Source organism: Notothenia rossii, assembly GCF_949606895.1.
Source record: "Notothenia rossii genome assembly, chromosome: 1".
Taxonomy (NCBI): Eukaryota; Metazoa; Chordata; class Actinopteri; order Perciformes; family Nototheniidae; genus Notothenia; species Notothenia rossii.
The window spans coordinates 86,172,721-86,188,737 of NC_136912.1; the positions used below are offsets into that span (position 1 = coordinate 86,172,721).

The 16,017-nt window shown below is 38.4% G+C and overlaps 1 protein-coding gene across 3 annotated transcripts; it reads left to right on the top strand.

The window, feature by feature from the left end:
* The first annotated feature begins 522 nt into the window (after window positions 1-522).
* On the top strand, window positions 523-14,110 carry il23r (interleukin 23 receptor). Of its 3 annotated transcripts, XM_079674560.1 has the most exons (19): window positions 523-821; window positions 933-1,061; window positions 1,555-1,594; window positions 1,694-1,785; window positions 2,199-2,310; window positions 2,437-2,609; window positions 3,730-3,853; window positions 3,979-4,163; window positions 4,415-4,554; window positions 4,653-4,821; window positions 4,901-4,971; window positions 5,770-5,965; window positions 6,071-6,274; window positions 6,514-6,612; window positions 7,395-7,550; window positions 9,764-9,904; window positions 10,088-10,175; window positions 10,662-10,752; window positions 13,060-14,110. In XM_079674560.1, exons 4-19 carry the CDS (start codon window positions 1,707-1,709, stop codon window positions 13,708-13,710), a joined length of 2,679 nt encoding a protein of 892 aa, XP_079530686.1. In that variant the 5' UTR covers window positions 523-821; window positions 933-1,061; window positions 1,555-1,594; window positions 1,694-1,706; the 3' UTR covers window positions 13,711-14,110. The 3 variants fall into 3 exon arrangements, with proteins under 3 accessions (XP_079530686.1, XP_079530687.1, XP_079530685.1); XM_079674561.1 differs by having other exon boundaries at window positions 523-1,061; window positions 1,466-1,594; XM_079674559.1 differs by having other exon boundaries at window positions 523-1,061.
* The last annotated feature ends 1,907 nt before the right edge of the window (window positions 14,111-16,017 follow it).

Here is a 16,017-nt window from a genome sequence, read left to right on the forward strand (position 1 = left end):
CAATTTACAACTCCGCCCCTTCGCTCCAACCCACCCTCCCTCCCTCCCCCCTCATCTACTGTACAGCTGATCTACAGGTGAAAATTACTTTTGCGACACATTTATCGCAAGAAGTGTAGCAAAAGTCAAGACCGCAGATTCGTCGATTTATACTGCCACAGAGCAGATTCGTCAAGTTGTAATGACTGATTTGAGAGTTTGTAATAACCAAGTTGCAGTTGCAATATGTATTTTTCTGCAAGTGAATATTTCATCACTAAGTTCATTTTTTTTCTACAAGCTACAAAACTTTTTTTTTTCTTCTGTGACTTCAAATTTGGTTCACAGTTACGTGGATATTTTATACAAGTGTACATTTGGTTCACAGTTACGTGGATATTTTATACAAGTGTAAATGTATGCACACAAACTCAGATTTTTTTTCTGCAAGTGCCCACATCAGGTTTTACACGCTCTCGCATTTTGCACCATATCTACCTTCATTAACTACCTAAAAGGCATATCATCTTTAAGTTCTGTCAGTTCAGGGACAGCAGTGAATTATACTTAAATAAATATGTATTGACTGTGTATCTTGCCATTCATAAGCACATTTTAAGTAACTATAAAAAGAAAGGGTCTACACTAACAGAAACAAAGCTAATGAGGTTGCTGTTAAGCTACGGTCATCATCTTTTTTTCCAAGTAGAAATTGAGGTCATGCAGTGAGTTACATGTTGAGTTGATCACCTATTTTATCCGCCAACAGCAGCACGTTTCCTTGCAGGTTCTCAGCAATCTGACATTTAACGTCATCTGAACCTTTGTGGGGATGAAAACAGGTAACCAAAGTAGAGCATCAAAGTACTGAAGCTACTGTCACAGTTTCTGGGTCTAGCAAAACACCACCAAACTAGGTCAGTGGCCTCTTTAAGATGTTTCTTTCAACACAGGATAGATCACTTTATTCAGAAGCATCACTCAAAGCAAGTCATCTGAGGAAGACTACATGAACGCTCAAAATGTGTTGGATGTATCCTGATGAGAAAACCCTGAAGGCACACAGACGCCATTCAATTCTGGTGAGTTCTTTCTTACCCTATCAACTAATGTAACTGGAAGGTGTTTAGGGTTTCTGATAGAGTATGTAATGTACAAAAAAAAGGTAGAAAATCAACTGGATGGAACATGCATAGCCGTTTGTCTTGAAACAACATCATAACATTGATCTGGCTGCTACTTAGGAATTATTTATCTAATATATCATTCCAATCACTTTCACTATTTCACTATTTACAATTTTACTTTTGTATTTACTATTTAATTTACAATTTTTTCTGTTTATCTGTTTTATTGTGTTGCGCTGTTCTTCGTCATAACTACACTGTAGCTATGCACGTATAACTAATAAAAGCCTTGAACCTTGTTTTAGAAACGTCTTTAAAAATCTAAAGTTGAAGTTTGACGTAATGTATTTTAATCTCAGTCAGATCTCAGGATTACACAGAATATAAATACCCTTTGGTCTTATCTACCATGGTGCATGCGTCAAACACTGTCTCTTCCTCATGTCAGACAGAAGATCTTCTGCACACAGACTGCTGAATGGCTAAGGGTAAGTTTTAAAGGTCACATATTTACGGAAATTCCCACTGACTAATTTTTACCCAAAAAATATTTGGTGATTTATAATATTAACAACTTGTGTTAACAGCTGCTGAGTCTAAATGAGAATAAATGCTGCAATGAATCTCTCCTCCACGCTTTGGAGGATCCTCATTGTTCTTCTCTGTTTTTCCATTAAGCGTGAGTACTACAGTTAAAATACATCCATCAATGCTATCACTATTGGCTTGTTAATGTCTGTTAGAGCGCACTCCCTGATTTAGAGGTAGCACAACTTGGTAGCCTTTGTGGTTTCGTCTTTGCAGCTCTGCTGAGCTTAAAAGAATTTCGATATATTTTGCATTACGATTAAATAATCATTGGAAGACACACTTCTTTGTCTTAAACCTTTCCTGGGATGTGTTATTATAAAGAGAAAGCAGAAAGAAAGAATCACATTCCTGCATTTTAGAATTTAAACATGTTTACTGTACTGCAGGGTTTCAATGAACTAACACTTGCTTTGAAAATTCACATAATTGCTTGCTTTGAATAGTACTGCTATGTAAACCTCTGCGTCTGTGTTTTTTGAACATGTTTTCCTTTGCTCCCAGTTTGCAGCTCTCAAATGAATCTCCTGGGCTTCCTGACAGTTAAACCAGCTAAACTCTTCCTCATCGGCTCAAACCTGACAGTGTACTGCCACACCAACAAATGTGAAAAGGGGTATGAATGTTAGACATAATTTTATAGCCTACAATACAATATGACTATTGTCTTCTGTACATGCATCTTTGTATACAGTTCATTATGTAGAAAGTATTCAAATGCAGTTATGTTATTGTCCTCCAGTTTCAAATTGTCCCTGGAGGTGAATGGCGAGACTGTGACTTCTTCCAAGGAAGTCAACTGCACAGCGATATTCAATCTGATCAATTTCCGGATGCCATCTTCTTCAGTGATCTGCATGCTGAAGGGCCCAGACTCTTCTAAGATTGTCGATGGAGGGGACCTTAAAGGCGGGCGTATGTACAGTTATCTCTGACGTCTACAGTACATTCATGTAGGATGTGGGAATTACAGCAATATTTTCTAAAGACAATATCTGTCCAACTCAATTAAGCTGCGTTCACATGACACGCAATTTTCTCTTTACTCACTGTAAAGTTTTGCGTTTAAAGCCTTGCGGTGTAAACAGCCAGTACATTTAGTTTCTACGGTTGCGTTCACTGCTACATACACCTGTCCTCTGATAGGTTGTACGTTGAAAGGTCAGCGGTACACGAGGTCAAAGTTTAAGAAGCTCTGCGACTATTTCGAGCATGATTTTGAGACGTAAATTAAGCTCTAAGCTACATTCACATGATACGCAGTCTGCTCTTTGCTCACTGCAAGGTGTGGTGCAGAGCCTTGTGGTGAAAACAGGCAGTTAGTTTTGGCAGTTTAGCTTCTGTGGTTAGCTAGCTTCGCGCGCCGCATACAGCTTTCCTCTGATAAGGTCAACAAGGTCAAATTTGAAATGAATAGAACTTTGAAATCAGATCTTAGCAATAATTTAGAGCGGTGCAAAACGCAGAGGATAGTGCCTTCGCCTAATCGGACCGCAAAGGTTTCTCCATGGAAACACAACAGCAATGTCAACGGTATCATGTGAACGCAGCTTTTTGTTGCTAGGTAGTTTTGAAGGACATGGAAGCTATTTTCTGTAGTTTTAAGCAATCGGAGATGCAAGATGACTAAATCCATTTGTCTTGAGGCAGGAATTAAGGTCGACACATTCAAGATACCATATATCAAACTCCTATTTACTTATATTTTAACCCTTGTGATGTGCAGCTGTCATAACAAAATAGTGAAATGATCATGTCCAAATATATAAAGTACCAAAAAGGTACAAAAAAAAGCATATTCTCAAAATGTTAAGTTAAAATTATCTTTCCGTCTTAAATTTTGAAGAAACTGTACAACTTTGATATGATTTGGATTAATATAAAACTCCAATTATTATTTAGTTGAAAAAGTAATATTACACTTTCTTTTTGTGTGACGGTTTAAAGTACATATGTTTTGCATTTCTAAGCAGGCATACAAAAATGACTTTTAAAAAGATGTTTCTATTTTGTTTCCCATCCCCTGTACTTGAAGTCCCTCCAGATAAACCTGAAAACATAATATGTGAAACGACAAGAAGCTCAGATAATATAATATGCTCCTGGGAGAAAGGACAGAAAACACACGTCAATACCACCTACAACATTTCACTAAACAGGTACGGTGTTCTTTTTTTAAGCCAAATTCATCTTTAACAGGTTTTCTTGGAGGTTAGTTTATGCTTTTGAAAAGAGAAAACCTTATTTTTAATTGGTATTTTAGCTGTTGATTTTGTATTTGCAGGGAAAATGGGACCTGGATAGAGTTGTATCAGATCCAAGATGATAAACAAAAGGGTAGGCCTAACCCCCTCACCATATCCAGAGCGGTGATAGAAGAAAACATTAAATACCAGTTGATTATCACTGCTTACAATCCCTTTGGAGAATCTCAATCTGATCCATTCATCTTCTATCTAAAGGATCTGGGTAAGACATCATTTCTTCAGTGTTGGGGGGTTTTCTTTAAAAAAAAAATGTCAGTGACAATATAGTTACATGTAAAAAAACAAACATTAAATGAATCTTAGTTTCACAAAATAAAAGTATTGTAACCCGATTACTTTCTGTTACTTTTGGATTACCTTAATATTAAATGCCAGGTGTCGAGTTATTTGGCTGAGCTTGCAGCATGACACCTTGGATTCTCTGAGCCACATTTATATTAGTTTGTATTGCAGTGATACCAGAGACCCCTCGTATCGTGAACATAGAGTTTGGGAATAACTCCCAAGCAGCCGTGTTGCGATGGGAAACCTCTGACTCCTCCGAGCATCTCAGATCTGATGTCTGGCTCCGCACAGATAAGGCCTCCTCCTGGGTAGAGTCAAACTACAACACCTATGGTAGCTTAGTGGTCATTAGCATTAGCTTTAATCAGCCATTGTTGATGTGACTTAGGGTCTTGATGTTTTCTAGACAGTGGCAGAGGGAGCCGATCTCAACGAGAGTCAGATTCGAGTGTCTGGCCTGAGGCCTCTGACTGATTATGAGTTCCAGATGAGAACATACATGCCGCATAACAACACGCCCAGGTCAAACTGCAGCAAATGGAGCGCATCTGTGAGGGGGAGAAGTCCTGGAAAAGGTTGAGCTCAAAAATATTACTAATTTTTTTTTTTTTATGTGATGCACTCAAATAAACCTGTGATTAAACGTCTCTTCAGGTCCGTCTCAGCAGCTGCATGTGTGGAGGACGTTCGTCAGCCCGGGGTCAAATGTGACTGTTTTGTGGAAGGTAATGTAATCATATTATTCATTTTGTAATGCAAACATGCATTCATAGCGAAAGCCAAACATGAATCAAAAAATGTTGTCAACTTAAAACCAGTTGCTGTCTATAGTGATGAGTGGTTCAACAAATGCCCAAAACACCATATTTGCATAACAATCCTACTACCACTGATCTCATATGCATGCATGCATGCATGGATACATTGCAGTTTTTAAGGAACGGGAACACCCACAACCACAATTTAAAAAAATGTGTGACCATATTATGAATCCGGGTCAACTTGTTTCTGTATTCTCTTTCCGACCCTGTCCTGAACCCCTCTCACTGAAACTAACTTCAGTGTTTTGAATGCCTTTTATCGTAAAATTCCTTTTTACAGATAACAAAACTTTAAAATTACCTCTTTAAGATGTTGTGACCTTTGGACTGAGCCAGACTTTCTGATTCCAGTTTTACTGCAAAGCTTCTGGTAGCTATGGGTTGATATTTATAAATATGAAACGTTCTGCATTAAAATGTGCAAAAATTGAAACCTGCATTTTATATATATTGTTTTATTGTGTACAATATAAAAAATTGGATCCCTAGATACATTTGAAATATTAGTCAAGATAACGGGCCTTCTATAAATTGCCTGCAATGGCGATTGTTTCTGCACATGCGTCCGAGTTGTGGTTTTCAGCCAGCAGTGGTATATTGACTTTATATCCGGTTTTGAGGCCATATTTGTTCATGCTATTATCTGTTATCTAGCTCCTGGAAATAAATTGAATCACCATATTAACCAAACTTCTTCCCCAGCCTCCATCTCCAGAGGATTACAGTGGAGTGGTGCAACAGTACAAGATGTTTCTGGGTAATGAGCAGAAACAGGAAGTGCTCTGTGGACCTGCATCGAGTTCAGTTCCTGTTCCAGCAGAAATCAAGGCAATAAGCATCAGTGCCATCACCTCGTATGGGACGTCTCCACAGGCTGATGTACCACTCAAACATTCAGGTACACAAATATTTTCACAGAAGATGAAACCAAGAAAAACAGGTTTGAGTTAAATTAAGAAAGAAAAAAAAGCCCAATAAAGTTGAATAATTTCTTGTGTTTTAGGTGGTTTTGGACCTGTTTTAAGAAAGTTGGCTCCTGCAGATAGCAGCAGTGCTGTTCTCGCCTCCTGGACGTGGACGGACGATAAACACTGGTCCACATCTGGAGGAGAACCTCTGCACTATGTTGTACAATGGACAACTGTACCTGGAGCAGAGATGAAGTGGCAACGAGTGTCTAAAGATCAAAACAACACTTTAATTACAGGTACCCAATACAGCACACATGGTGATAACTCAAAACCTGGCATTGCATCACATACAAATAAAACATGGCACCAAATGTTTGGAAATGTCTTCAACTGAGATGAAGCAGCGTCTTCTTGTGGGCAGTTGGAGAATTACATTTGTTTAAAGCTCTTAATACAGATGAGTTTACATGCATGAGCAAAGTTAATGTTTAGTGTACTCACGGTGAGAGAGTTTATTTCTCCTGTTTTGTTTCAGGCCTGAGAGCAGGTGTGAGGTACAACGTCTCTCTGTACGCTGTGACCAGCAGAGGAGTCAGCGCTCCATCATCCAGGCTGGTCTACTCCAAAGAACAGAGTAAGAGTCATAGCTTTGTGCTTCACTTAAAAAAAAAGCTCCTCGACTGCCTTTAGAGGATAAAAAAGTCTGCGTTAACAATATGATAGTATGGCATGATTTTACGCTGTAATGGTGGGTTTAATGGGTTTCGATAAGGACATTTTTAAGGGGCTGGACAAATTAAAAATGTAAAAATATCCCTAGTGAGGCATAAGGGGATTAAGTGGAGAATATTTCATCACACAAACAGTTGGGAATACCTTTATTTGTCCCACAGAGGGGACATTTACATTGTTGCTGTAAAGTGTCTTTTTTTAAATTATATGTACAGAACTTTGGCTCAACCAAAAATCGTTTTAAAATGTGCTATATAAATAAAACTTGATTTGATTTGATTACAGCAGAAAAGAGCCAAAGACTGCTTGCTTAATGTTACCCAAGCATGCATAACACATCTTTTAATAAAAAAGTTACACATATTATAAAAATGCACATCCTGTAACAGTTCTGAGGATTTAGAACAGAATTGATCAGAATCAGAAACAGGTTTATTGCCAAGTGGGTTTACGCATACAAGGAATTTGCTTTGGTGTGAATGGCTCATATGTAAACACAGAAAGAGAAAGGAAAATGTAAGATTGAATTTTAAGTAAAAAATGTATACACCAAATATATGAATATACAAAAAAACTAAGTAGAGTATAACAGGACAAAACACTCAGAACTAAAATATGTGTATGAAGTGGGATTATATTCCCATCTCCAGCATTATCCTCTCTCTGTCCCACTGTCTGTTTCAGAGCCGGTTTCTGGACCCAACCTGTCAGTTCTGGTCCACGAGGCCCGGCGGGTCCACATCCAGTGGGACGAGCTTCCTGTGGACCAGCAGAGAGGCTTCATCACACACTACACCGTCTATCTGCAGACACTCGACTCCAGCAACACTAAACTCAGCGGTGAGCTTATTTAAATGAAAATGGCTGAAACTATTGATTGATTAAACAACTAGTTGATTGACTGAAAATTCAGCAGGTGCTATTTTTAAATGGGAAGATTGTTTTTGTAATTTCTTTCAATCAGAAACGAGTTTTCAAGAAAACTCCTTTTCTTTGTCTTTTTTTTGTTTATTTTTAAGACTGTAAATTGGAAAAACCAAATGACGCTAAGACGTCCCCTTCTGCTCTAAGACGTTGTGAAAAACACTTGAATCATTAATGAAAATTGATTTTGCAGCACTACCTTTGAACATTGTTAGGATGATCCTAATTCTGAATATACAACTTTTTCTCAATTTTTTATTTAAATATTTCACATATTTATTTCAGTACTGTAAACACAACAAGATTCAATCCACCTGCAATGTATTGATATTTTTAAATCTGATTTATCCTGTAATAGTAAAACATTATTTGCATGGCACTGTGGGTAATTTATGAGATCAGACGGCTCGGAGGAAACACAATTGTGCTGTGCTTGTTTCCTGTTCTTGTTCATGAGTAGGACTTATCTTTATGCTCTACTAACCCTATGTCGTGTGTACTTTACCTGCCTGTGTATGCAGATGTGTGGGAAATACCTATATATGTGCAGTAGTATGCATATTTTGTGTGTCACAAGCCACAGTGACATAATGGAAAGTTTGCAGGCAGCATTCCACTGATACTCCCCTCCCACAATGCATCAGCAGTCAGCAGGGTATTTCACCTCTGACTTCCAGTAACGTGGTGAATGTCACACAGCAAGTTTGACTCTTTTGATAATTATTCATTATTAAAACAGCAAACATCCACATACAATATAGAACTTGTGAAGAAAATCTGTTCTTCTAGCATTGATCCATCAGAAACCCCTCACCATACATAAACATGTGCACGTTTTATCTCAGAAAGCTTGACTTGGAGTTATTTCCTCTAGGCTTTTTGTTGGACCAAACTGATTGTACATTTGAATTTATCTTTGACTAGGACAAAGGAATGTATGTATTAACTAGTGAGAACATTCAAACCCTGGTTGTCTTGTTCACAGTGCTTTCAGTGAATCATAGTTTTCAAGAACTGGCTTTTACCACGAACAGGAAGTCGTGTGGCTACATGCACACATGCAAACATAAGGCTGTTACTACCCAGCCTGCCTCATACACTATTTCCAGAACCTCAATGTTAAAACACCTGAGAGCTTACTCTTGTTGACATGTTGTATATGTACTTTATATAGTGGAATTCTTTAAGTAATTTCATCTGATGTTTTACGTCATTAATATCTTATTCTCATCTTATTTCCTTTTTTTGCAGTTACTTATGTCTCACATAAATTACCACATAGTAATAAATGATCAGAATCCAGTGCTAGTCTGAAGACAGCAGTTCTGATGTCACTTGTTCTCCATGGCCTTTGACCCCTAACCCATCACAGTCCCCCTGCTTCCACTCCTACTGCTATTTATTTAAGTTTTTACTTTATTATTTGCCCCCTTTGTTTGTTTGTTTGTTTGTTCACCATGTAAAGCAGCCTTGGGTCCCTCGAAAGGCGCTATACAAATGTAATCAATTATTATTATTATTATTATTACACTGACAAAAATATAGAAATAAGCCGTTAAAGACATACTCTTGGGTTGTCCTGCAAACTTAGGTATTTAGCAGTACATTTCTAAAGCTGTGCCAGAATAGACTGGGCTCTCATTTCAGACAAAATATAGAACTTTTTGAACATTAGAGCATGTAAACATGTTTCAGTAGAGGCACAAAATATAAATATGAACCTGAAAATGAGAACAAAATGTCCATATTACCATATGGTATTACCATAATAAAGGCAACTGTGATGGAAACTTCTGAAGCAATGGAGACAGGACTCAGAGAGACACGGGGAGAGCTCGAACTTTGATGGCAAATACTGATGGTTTATTTGGAGCTTCGGCCGGAGAATTCACAAGACGTGCTGAGCCACGAGTTGACACAACGGATGCCAAACCAATTCTGAAGATCTCTACCCCAGACCAATGTATTTAGCTAGTTCTGAGAGAATAATCAACATTGTGCATAACAAGATAAAGCCCAATGTTGCAGGCCTGTGCTCAGTGAGGGCAGTACCAACAGATAAACTGGGTCAAAGTTATGGGCCCAGGAAAATATTTCCCCAACAGAAACCCTGACTGTGTTTTATTCAGTGACGGTGTCTGGCTCCGGCCCCAGGATTCTGTGGCTGGACTGTCCTGAAGGAACTCTGGCTGTGCAGCTCTCCGCCTCCACCTCCGCAGGAGAAGGACAGCCGGGGAAGCGGATCTTCTCCCAGCCTGAATCCCCTGCAGGTCAGTCTCCTGATGCCATCCTGTACCCCGATCTATGCCTGGTCTGGGAAGTCATTTCCCAGTATCTGTAATTCCCTTTCATTTTATATATAGACAAGAAATCATCATGCGGTAGGATTAACTAAACTTTGTGTCTCAACTCACTGAAAATGTGCTGTGTCTTTTCCTTCTTCTTTCCTTTAGCTGGCCTGGTGATTGGGATCGTTTTTGTCATAACCCTCTTTCTGGCGATCGTAGCCAACCTGATGTGCTGTAGTTGTGTGAGAAAAAGGTATTAATAAGCATTACTTATGTACTATTGTTTAATGGAAACAAAACGATCATAACAACGGACATCATATAACAATAGTGAGAATATTCTGAGGATCAACAACACTGCTTTCTTAATTCACTGCAAATGATTTTGAATGTGCATAGGTTTTGTTTTACTAGTAATCTGGATGGATGCCTCTGTGGCTGACTTCATGAAATGCAACACCGCAATATGAGCCCCAGATCATGAAGCCACACAATTGATATGAACAGAAACCCCTTCGCAAAGATTAAAATCTGTATATGTGGTCAAATCAACCCGATAAGTGGTTTTAGCTGAATACTGAGATACTGAATGTGTGCTTCATGCAATATAGCATTGCCATTATGAGTAATACACATTAGCAGTTTAACAATACTTTTCTGAATCCTGTACATCATGCATGATTACTGCAGCTGATAATTACCAACATTATCAATACTGAAATGTGTCTTTCTATCTCAGGATTAAACAGAAATGTATATCCTGGGGACCGGCCTGGCTTGATGAGAACTTACCAAAACTAGGAAACAGTAATGCCATCAGACTACTAAAGGTAATGAATTCACTGTTACCTCTTTTTGTGTGAACTGCTGTCACCAAAAGAGCAACAACTCTGCAACTACCCCAACAGGAACAATACAAGAATAGTTATATTTGATCAAAGACAACAACATTGTAGTATCTAGACTAGGTTTACCAGCCTGGACTATAGCAGTATGTGGTCCATCTCTACAATTCAACTTGTACTTTCACACAAACTACATCACATCACATCAGTAAAATCCTGGCTTCTCTGTATTGGCTTTCGTAAAGTATTGATTTAAGATTGTATGGATCACTATTAAAGCACATCTGGGTCAGGCCCTAAGCTATATGCCAGAAAGGTTTGACCCTGTGAAGCAGCTCCGAAGTCAAAGTTTGAATTTAAAGGGGCCCTTTTTGGAGTTATACCATTCTTGTAGTGTGTGTTCCCTTTTGAGGGAGTTTGTTTCCCACAGAAACATCATTATTTAGTGGGAATGCTGATACAGCATTCCAACTATCTGTTATGCTATGCACGACATTCTTTATTATTCCGCCGGGTTATTTTGCACCTCTTCTTCAACCACATTCCACATCGCAGAAACTCCGTTCGAACATCAAAACGTTCAGCTTGGTCGGGAATCGATGGCTATTACTTTTCTTATTCATAACTTTCATAATTCCAGAGATACATCCCATAATTCATCACATTTTTGACATGGAAGTCAATGGAGAAACTCTTCAGACTTGAACAATCTTCATGCAACTTCAACTGCTAACTGCTCCTTCATACTTTCACTCAGAAACCTCATTCCAACTTTAAAATGTTACACATCTTTCTGACATTATTCGTGTAACACTTTTAAATCTGATTTGTACTTTTAGAGATATTAAACATTTTTCAGACCTTGGTAAAGAGGCCTTCTTCAGATTTAGAGTGCGTGATGTCACAGCTAGAGTGGAGGACAGATTTAATTTTGCCCTCATATTTTCTTTTAAACCTGCCATAATTCCCAAACACTACGTTCCTGAGACATCATTTTTCATGAGAAACGTAGGAAAACATCTCGTAGCTTGAAAATTAAGCTAAATAATTAAACAAAATGCCTCTTGAGGGCATGAAGTGACAACAACTTTCAACATGTCTCCATTAAACCCCATTGTAAGTTCAGCCTCTTCTTTCCCCACCACAGCAGCCGCACACCTTTAGTTAATCTGCCAAAAAGGCCACATTATTGACCCGAAAGTACACAAAAAGTACACGTCAGATGCTCAAGTTCCTTGACTTGCTTCACGCTTTGAAATTTCATCGATATATGTTACGGTTCTTCAACAAAACGTTCACGTAAGAGGTTTATCTCTCATTCAGAACATTGAAAATGCTTTCCTCTCACTGATTACTGCACCACCACCATGGAAACCTTTGATCTCTGGACACGTCGTTAGCTCAAATATAAACACCTGTGTCATGGAACACGATGATGTCATAACTCCAACTGACATGCTCTGAGCACCAGACTTCAGATAATGGTTAATGGTCCTGCCCTCAACAGCTCTACGTCAATTATGGGGTGTCATCATATGCCGTTTCCATGGAAACGCATCCCTCGCCATAAAAGACGATGCCGCTATATGAAAATGTTCAAAAAGTGCTCAAACTTCAAACAGTCCAGCCGTGAAGACATCTACGGGACAGTTTTGAGATTTCTTCAAATGCCGTTGCCATGGCAACACAATGCTCACCATGAAACACGGTTTTCTCATAACTTCAGTGAAATTCCTCCAAACGGCCCAAAACTTCACAGGTTTGGTAACGATGCAGCCATCAGTGCATCTAAGCGTATTATGGGATGTCATCAAATGCCGTTGGCATGGCGACAGATCATTCGCCATCAAGTTAGTTCAAAAGTTTGCAGTTCAAATATTCTGCTGCTTTTCCAAGCCTTTTTACTTTATTTTATTCTCTTATCACATATTCAAGCCCCCAGTGTTCATGTATCATTTCAATCTAAATTATTCACTTCTTCTGACACATTACGTTTCAGCATAGCAGTTTAGCTTCAGCTTTTCAGCATAAAGCATTCCCACTAGCAATTTCTTCAGGAATTGCATTCTCTAGTTATTCATATTGCTGTAATTTTCTGCTTCACTCTGACAACGTGCCACTTGCTGCTTGAAATGAACACCAGACATTTGATAACACACGCTTGTACAACATGATTGCAGTATATTGAATATACTGAATATATATATATATATTTAAAATGATGAATATACTATATTCATCATTTTAAATCTTTCTATGGCTTTACTTTTGTTGCTGTTGTTTTCGTCACAGGAGTTTGGAAGTGAACCTTCCTTTTCCTCCACTCAAGACGACCCTCCGCTGTCGGCCATCAGTTTTATCTATCACGAGGAGAGGGACGACGTGTATCCCACCATCCACGTCGAATCATCCCAGGATACATCAGGAGAACCCACAGAGGACACAACCTTGCTAATGTCAGACCGCGGGACAGTGCTTTTTGACAGCCAGCAGGAGCATGGCTACAAACCCCAGATTGCCACATTGACTCCACGACAAGAGGAGGTAAAGGAGACAGAGGAAGAGCAAAGGGCCATACCATCAAGTTTAGATGAAGACAGTTGTGTGTTTGAAGGATTACTTGGAGGCTTTCTGTCCAGAGTGGAAGTGGAGCCCACTGATCCACCTCTGGAGCTGAATCTCAGCTCAGTTGGTGCTCTTTTGTGGCCCAAAACTCCTGAAGAAACAAATGTCTTGAATGAAGGCTTTTTACTGGGGAGGAGGGGGACTGAGAACAATGTGGAAGGAGAGTCAACCCTTGATTTACAAGAAAGTGAAAAAATGACTCCTCACACTACGGACACTTGTTTATCTCAGTCTACAGATGAGATAACCCTGACTGGTGGTTATTTCCCTCAAGGAGCTGCCTTGAGCAGCCCTGCACGCTGCGACACACTGTCATAGATATCAGGGCCAATGGGAACGACACACACAGGACAATCTGCACTACTTAACTGATTTTTAAGAAAGCATTATGTTCAAGCACCACTTTACTTGAAGTGAAGACAACTGTCCCTTTGTGTAATCATGTTTCAGGTGATCTGTAATGATGAGTGATGTACTTATATACTAACAAAGCACTTATACTAACAATGGACTGGCTTATCTAAAGCCAGATGAGTAGCACTTGAAATGTTTTGGCTCTATGAAACCTGATGTACTTATATGATTCTGTTTTCTTCAAGTGTGTATCTTCTTGGTCGAACGCACTTATTGTAAGTCGCTTTGGATAAAAGTGTCAGCTAAATGTAATGTAATGAGCAGCTCTGTTCAAAACTAAGTAAATAAATGAATAAGAAAAGTTTATTTTGTCAAGCCTCAATAGGAATCCCTAAAACTTGCATTCCTCTAATGGCCAACAGGGGGCGACTCCACTGGTTGCAATATGAGGTCTGTTTGTATAGAAGTCTATGAGAAAAATTACAATATTTCTCCATTTATTTTTCATCTCAGTTGACCATTAAAAAAAAAAAAAAGAATAGTTGTTTTTCCTGACTTACTACAAAGACAGTACATAGTTATCAATTATGAACGTTATTAAGTAATTTTTTATTCTCTATAATCATTATTGAAGTCTGCTATTTTAAGATATAATTGAATATATTGTGGTCTGGTTGCCCTGCCAAGTGCACTTTGCACAACCTGGCAACCAAAATGTGTTTTTTCAGCTGTACAATTAATACATTATTTATAAGTAATTAATAGAACCATGGTCACAGCATTTTGAACCGCATGTTACGTAAATACACAGCTCTAATTATAGAGATGTAACTCATCCTGCACATGTCACAATTAAGTCAGCTGATCTCTATTTACTACTGAACGTGTTTGTTTTATTTCAGTATTAAGGTGTGACCACTGTATGATTCTATTGTTAGCCATTGTTAATGATCCGACACTGAAGTGACACTGAGTTTAACTCTTTCCAAAACACATCCAGACAAAAGTCAGTTGTGGGGTTTTCCTGTTACATATAAAGGCTCAGTTTTGCGGTATTAAAATGTGCCCCTGAACATTTCACATGTACCACCTGCAGTCAAACACCGTTTTTTTAACACTTCCTGAGAGTTGTTTCACTTCCTTATTGAAAATGTAAAATTTCAGGGGTCTTTTGTTCACTAAGAGAAGTTTAAGAATAAGTATATATTCAGGGGGCTGCATCTATAAAATGATTCGCTCATCCCTTTTTCTGATGCTTTGTGTGCAACACTGCAGTCGATACATTATTATAAACTAGTATTGTGCTTATACACCTTAAGGTGGTTAGTGCAGTTTTAAGGGAAAGTCCCCAAAATATATCATACAAAGATACGATGGAGAGAGAGACTTTGGTTGGCGTGGAAAATGTGATGATGAAAATGCATCTTGCAGCTTGTTGTGCTCAGCAGCTCCACCTCTCACAGGTGTCAGACTCTAAAAGTGATTATGAACATCAACCTGCAGACTTTCCTCATCAGGTCAGAATACAAATAAATCCTCTCAATCTTCCATGTGGGAATCAGGCATTTATGGGATTAAACCTGAATCCCTGTCTTCTTCATTTTGGTAGTGATTCATGGACAGATTTATAAGGAAGCTTTGAAAATGCTGGAGAAAACCTAAAGACTACGTTATTTATTTCAATGTCCAGACGTTGGAAAATTACAGGAAATAATTATCTGTCATTGTAGTGCCAAGTGATGAAAGAAGTATTCAACACATTTAAAGTCAAAGTAAATAAGAATTAGAAGTAAAATAATATACTTTAAGCATTAATAGTCAAAGTAATGTTGCAGTAAAATGTTCCCTGTCAATGTTTTACTAAGACGTGTGATGTGTTTAGATTATTAATGTGTGTGACGTTACTGCTGGAGTTGTTAAAGGCTTGTGGTGATGATGACCACTTGATCCTTCTGTTAATCTGAAATCACCCAATCTGTAGATTCAACGTTTTTACTGGACAGGAAGGGTATGAAGACATTGTGATCTGAAAAGTAAATAGCAACCAAAGCTGTTAGACAGGTAGCCTACATTAAGTGCTTCAAATATGTAATTGAGTATATAGTTGCAATGACTGCAACATAAGTACTAGTCAAGTTCAGGAGAGCTCTTTAGTAACCAGTGGTGTAAAGTATTTTTTCTCATGTACTGTACTGAACATTTGATAGACTTGTAATTGACCTTTGCTTCTTTGTTCCTTTACCCTATTACAATTCAAAGGTAATTAGTGTA

Bases quoted from the DNA above. Each gene is read 5' to 3' on its own strand.
- il23r (XM_079674561.1), top strand. From the start codon at position 1,707: ATGAGAATAAATGCTGCAATGAATCTCTCCTCCACGCTTTGGAGGATC. The intron at 4,822-4,900 runs GTTGAGCTCAAA...ACGTCTCTTCAG, and splicing joins GGGGAGAAGTCCTGGAAAAG to GTCCGTCTCAGCAGCTGCAT. The intron at 6,275-6,513 runs GTACCCAATACA...GTTTTGTTTCAG, and splicing joins AAACAACACTTTAATTACAG to GCCTGAGAGCAGGTGTGAGG.